A 5,278-nucleotide genomic window follows, 5' to 3' on the forward strand; every position below is an offset into this window, starting at 1 on the left:
TCCCACCTGCCACTATGTGAGGTCTACATAAGACATCATTCTAGATCCAGGAGCAGGAACAATGTTTGAAGTAGGATAAAGTTCCTAATCTGGAGTCACACCAGGTCCCAGTTAAAGTCTATCCTCAGGAAGGGAACTCATAAACAAGAAGGCCAACCCCTGATTAGGCCCATAGCACACAGGGGCAAACGGCACCATTTTGTGCCATAATGAAGTAAAACCGCACCTATACTCCTTTGTCATCCATCCGCGCCATTCTTCTTGTTGACCCAAAGGAAAAAGTTGCACCGGGCCTGCGGGTTGGACGAATGCCCTACGGGACGTGCGCACACGTAGAACTGGCGTCCGCAGTTAGGACCGGCCTTCTTCACCGTCCGCGAGACGCAGGGCTCCCCGTGGCCTTTACAGTTGGGTGGAGGTGGTGGTCCTTTAAGCAAAGACTTCCAAAAGGTTGCTTGTTGTTGGTTAACGTTCTGAGGCGCAAATGGAACGTCTTCTGTACCTCGGGGAAGCTCTTTTCCGGGTTCCACTTTATCGGTGTTAGTTTGCGACTGTGAAGCAGTTCCCTTCTGTGCCGCCGGCCTAAAAAACCCAAGCAGGCTGCCTTGCCCGCCCTTGCTGTCCGCCTTGTTCTTCTTTCCAACAGTCCCGTTCACTTTTCCTTGTGTCCTCTTCCGGGCGGAAACTGGATCAGATCCTTCCGTGGAAGACTGAGACCCCGACGGGTCCTTCGTTTCCGCACCGGAGTCTGAAAGGTCTTTGTTCCTAATCACGAAAAACTGAGACAGCTTCTGCTGCCGCCCTGCGAACTCCGGGAGGTATTTAGTACAGAGAGGAGGACATCTATCTGCTGCAAGCGGCCTACATTTCAGAAATCCCTTCACCGGACAATGGTCAGATCCTTCCACCTCCGGCATAATAACGCAATCCGCGAATTCCGTCTCAACCAGGCTTCCGTTACCCAGAATGTAGTCAATGCGGGTGCCGTAGTTGGTCTGTCGGGCCCCTGAGGCAGAGTGCCAGCAAGTGAAGGCATTTCTCTGAGTGGAGTGGAAGTAACGGAAGGTATCCAAGAAAAGGCCTCCTTCTGGTGGACCGCCATCACTTGATTTAGCCACGGCTGGGTCACAGAGGAACTGGTTCAACCAATGACGTCCCGGGTTCTCTGCAAAGGCTTCCTAAAAAATTGAAACCAAATGTCAGATTAAATATGATCGATCTTCAAATGGAAACATTACATTTCAGTGACATGGAAAAAAAGTGGGGGGAGCCAGTCAAGCGTGTATTTGCTGTAAAAAGGGAGATTGGGTCGAAAAATGTGCAATATGGCCAGAAGAAGGGGGACGCCCCTCCAAATATTGAGTTCAGGTGTTTCCGGTGAATGGTACTGTTAAAGAATCATTAAAAGGAGAACTATGAGGTTAGGGCTTCTCCCCCATAGTTCTCCTTAGGGTAACGGGAGGACACAAACTAGAGTCCTCCCGTCACCCTAGGCTCAGTATATAGGGAGCTACAGCCCGCGGTATACTGAGACGCCGCAGCCGGACGGATCCCGACATCGATGTCTGTATCCGCCCAGCTGCGTGACTGACAGCTGGCTCTGCCTATCTAGAGGCAGAGCCAGCTGTCCCCGCCCCCTCCCCCGTCCGATCCACCAGTCAGCGCTGGAGGATCGGAGCGGGGAGGGGGGGAATCCATCCCCTCCCCTGTCATGGCAGAGAGCCGTGACAGGATCGAGAGGTGAGCGAACGCCGGTATGTGTTCGCTCACCTCCCCATCTACTGAGCCGACCTGTGACAGTCTCATTGTCACAGGTCGGCTAGAACTATGAGGGTGAGTGAAAAGCACCCCCCTCCCCGCCCCCTCAAAGTTCTCCTTTAAAGCTTCCCGTGTTTTTTGCATATATCTGCGGCCAGCAAGCAGTAGATATATGCAAAAACATAAATAAAATAAAAAAGTTAACAAAAAAGGGGTTTAAACTAACCTGTCTCCCCGCGCGCTCCCCTCCGAAGATCTGTAGATTCTCGGGCGGCCACAAAAGATCATGGGTCGGGCGCATGTGCAGTACAGATCTACGTCCAGGGGCGGCCACAAAGGATCATGGGTTGGGCGCATGCCCAGTACACATCTTCGTCCTCGGGCGGCCACAAAGGATCATGGGTTGGGCGCATGCCCAGTACAGATCTTCGTCTGGGAGACGAGGAGAGACACAAGGTAAGTCAATGGAGGCAGCGTGCACCCGCACAGACTACATGGGACAGGAAGTGGCAGGAGTCAGAGCTGGATCAGAGACCGGCACCAGCGCTGGAGGAACTCCTGAAAACTACTGGAAAGAAGATGATGATTGGATCAAAAGGCATCATTTAAGGTAAGTCCTTACACCAGGATGGGGGGGGGGGGATTTAGGCTTTAATGCCACGTTAATGGTACAGCGTACAAAGCCATTTTAAAATAATGCCCGCTTCCAACTTTGTAACAACAGTTTAGAGAAGGCTTTCCTCTGGTCCAGCACGACTGTGCCCCTGTATACCAAACCAGCTCCATAAAGACATGGTTTCAGGACTTTGGTGGGGAGGAACTCAAGCGGCCTGCCCAGAACCCCTGACCTCAACCCAACTTTGAACTGGAATGCTGATTATGAGCCAGGTCTTCCCCTCCAACATCAATATCTAACCACATAAATGTTGTTATGGCTAAATGGGAAGATTACCCAGTCACACTCCAAAATCTTGTGGAAATCCTTCTCAGAAGAGTGGAGGCTGTTATAGCTACAACGAGGGCAGGCAAGCAGGGCTAAATGTAGAGCGGGGGAGCCGCTGCTCGGTAGTGGAGCCGCTGAGATCACTTGTAGCAGCCTGCTTGTCCTCGACTGGGCCCCGGATTTAGCCCTCGCACAAGTAGGTTGTTTATTTTTTTTTAAATCCCACCCCCGACACGTATGTATTTCTTTTACACGTCTTCTATTGAAGTTTTGGAAATACAGGGAGTGCCCAGCTGGGCGGCGTAGATAAGAATAGCAATCTCAGTATACCGCGAGCTGTAGCTCCCTATATACTGAGCCTAGGGTGACGGGAGGACGCTAGTTTGTGTCCTCCCGTTACCCTAAGGAGAACGATGGGGAAAAGCCCTGACCCCATAGTTCTCCTTTAATACAATATTTATCATGTGCAAAATATGTCCAATAGAGAGTGCAATGGCTACAGAGGAGTAAGCAATGACTAAATGCTTGGTGTGTCAGGGTATTTCTATATAAAATTACAAAAACTGATGAACTATGACTTGTACAGAAACGAAATCAAACTTTTCTGTGCAAGGGTCCAGAAGTCTGTGCTGGACAGGTAAATTAATCAACCAAAACAGCCCATTGTGTACAAAACTAAGCAATGAACAAACAATACAGGGGGACCCTTGAGGAACCAGCTATTGTACTAACCAACTAAATTCAAAGAGATAAACATTGCAAATGAAGTCTAAGATTTGAGTAACCCTGGAATCACAATTGACAATGCTGAAAGACCTTTAAGACTTCAAGGTCAGTAAATAAAAGAAATGAAACAAGAAAGACCCGGATTAAGGATATCTTTGCCCCATATGAAAAACCAACCAAGAAACATAAAAACTCCAAGACGGCTAATTCGCCCGATTGTTTCAAGATTGATATCACCGATGATTATTGTCTGAGGTTGAGTAAGTCGTCATACACATCCGAGGCTTACTCAACTGAGTGCAAACGATATGAGTGAATCATACCAATCAACTACCATTTCTGAACCGATCAATTGGAAGAAAGCAAATAGTGGCTGGGGGAGATGAACATTTTTCTTTTGAAGGATTGGTGAGATATTGATCATATATGAAGAATTAACTTTCTTTACTCTGAAATCATAGCGATTACATTTTATTATTAGTTTTCTTTTTGCAATTCTAATTAACAGCGCGCAGGGTGAATTCTTGCGATAATGTTTCATATCCTTCTCTATTTTATTCCTGAGATTGCACGGTGTATGGTTAAACTGGGTGCAGATTTGTATGTAACTCGTTGCCATTGTAGGTATACTAGCCTGTTTTGCTTGTTGTCCCTATTATACTAGTAAACCTATTATCTTCAGAAATCGTTAGGATCACCAGGGAATATTTACCTTTGAGATACGTTTCTTTATCTCCTATGGCCACGGAGAATAAGAAACAATCTTAAGTGCAAATGTCAGACATGTGGTTGGTAGAGGGTTGATGTCCTCTAAAGGTGCGCTCCCTCATCAGGAGTATCTAGATGGGTTACTATGATCAGACTGGGCAGGAGGCGATGGCGTAGTGAGGGGGAGCCTGCAATGCAGGAGTTGGCTGGGGGGGTCGGGGGGTCCAGAAGAGAAGAAAAGAACACATGTATTTCCACTGTGTCCCTGGAGCTTCATGTACATACAATCCTAAAGGGTCGTTCCCAAAAGGGAGAAGGCGGGAGGAGGGAAAAATGTAGGACATAGCTGAACTGGAAAGTGAGCCGAATTGAAGACTGTTTCCAAATCGGCTATTTTGGCCTAAATTGTTCCCTTCTCCAAACTAGGGATGCACCGATATATCGGCCGAAAATGACACTGGGCGCTGCTCTTTGTCCCAGCGGGGAGGAGAGAAACTGTCACAGGAGGCCGAGCGCTGCAGGAGAGCGATGTGAGCGGTCGGCGTCTCTCCTCCCCACACCGCTCAGACTCCTATCACAGATCAGGAGAGCAGCGGTGTGGGCAGGAGACAGCCAGTGCTGTCACAGGAGGCCGGCCGGTGGTGCGGGGGAGGAGTCAGCTGTCAGATCGAGCTCTCCTCCCCGCACCGCTCAGCCTTTTGTGACAGCTGTCAGGATGGAGAGCGGATACAAGCAGTCGGTGATCGCCGAGTGTTTGTAGATAATTGAGGACAGAGTATGGTTAGTATATCCTCAATTATGAATGAACAGGAAGTGATCTACATCACATCTACATCACTTCCTGTTCATTCATAATTGTAGTTATAGTAAACATACTCTGTCCTCATGTTATGAATGATCAGGAACACTCAGTATAGAGGATTCCTGTTCATTGACAACAGGAGCTGCAGAAAAAGAGATTGAGGGCTCCCTGCGCGCCTCTGGGGGGTCCCTGCGCGCCTCTGGGGGGTCCCTGCGCGCCTCTGGGGGGTCCCTGCGCGCCTCTGGGGGGTCCCTGCGCGCCTCTGAGGGGTCCCTGCGCGCCTCTGAGGGGTCCCTGCGCGCCTCTGAGGGGTCCCTGCGCGCCTCTGTGTGCGTCTCTGG

At 49.5% G+C, this 5,278-nt stretch overlaps 1 protein-coding gene across 1 annotated transcript in view; it reads right to left on the bottom strand.

The window, feature by feature from the left end:
• Positions 1-232: 232 nt before the first annotated feature.
• The window catches only part of APEX2 (apurinic/apyrimidinic endodeoxyribonuclease 2), a 14,017-nt gene continuing 8,971 nt past the window's right edge, over positions 233-5,278 (bottom strand). The window contains exon 6 of the mRNA XM_018569130.1: positions 233-1,178. Coding sequence (XP_018424632.1) covers positions 240-1,178 — 939 coding nt within the window. The 3' untranslated portion in view covers positions 233-239. The remainder of the gene's footprint in view (positions 1,179-5,278) is intronic.

This window comes from Nanorana parkeri, unplaced genomic scaffold (assembly GCF_000935625.1).
Source record: "Nanorana parkeri isolate BGI_ZX_2015 unplaced genomic scaffold, ASM93562v1 scaffold1291, whole genome shotgun sequence".
NCBI lineage: Eukaryota > Metazoa > Chordata > Amphibia > Anura > Dicroglossidae > Nanorana > Nanorana parkeri.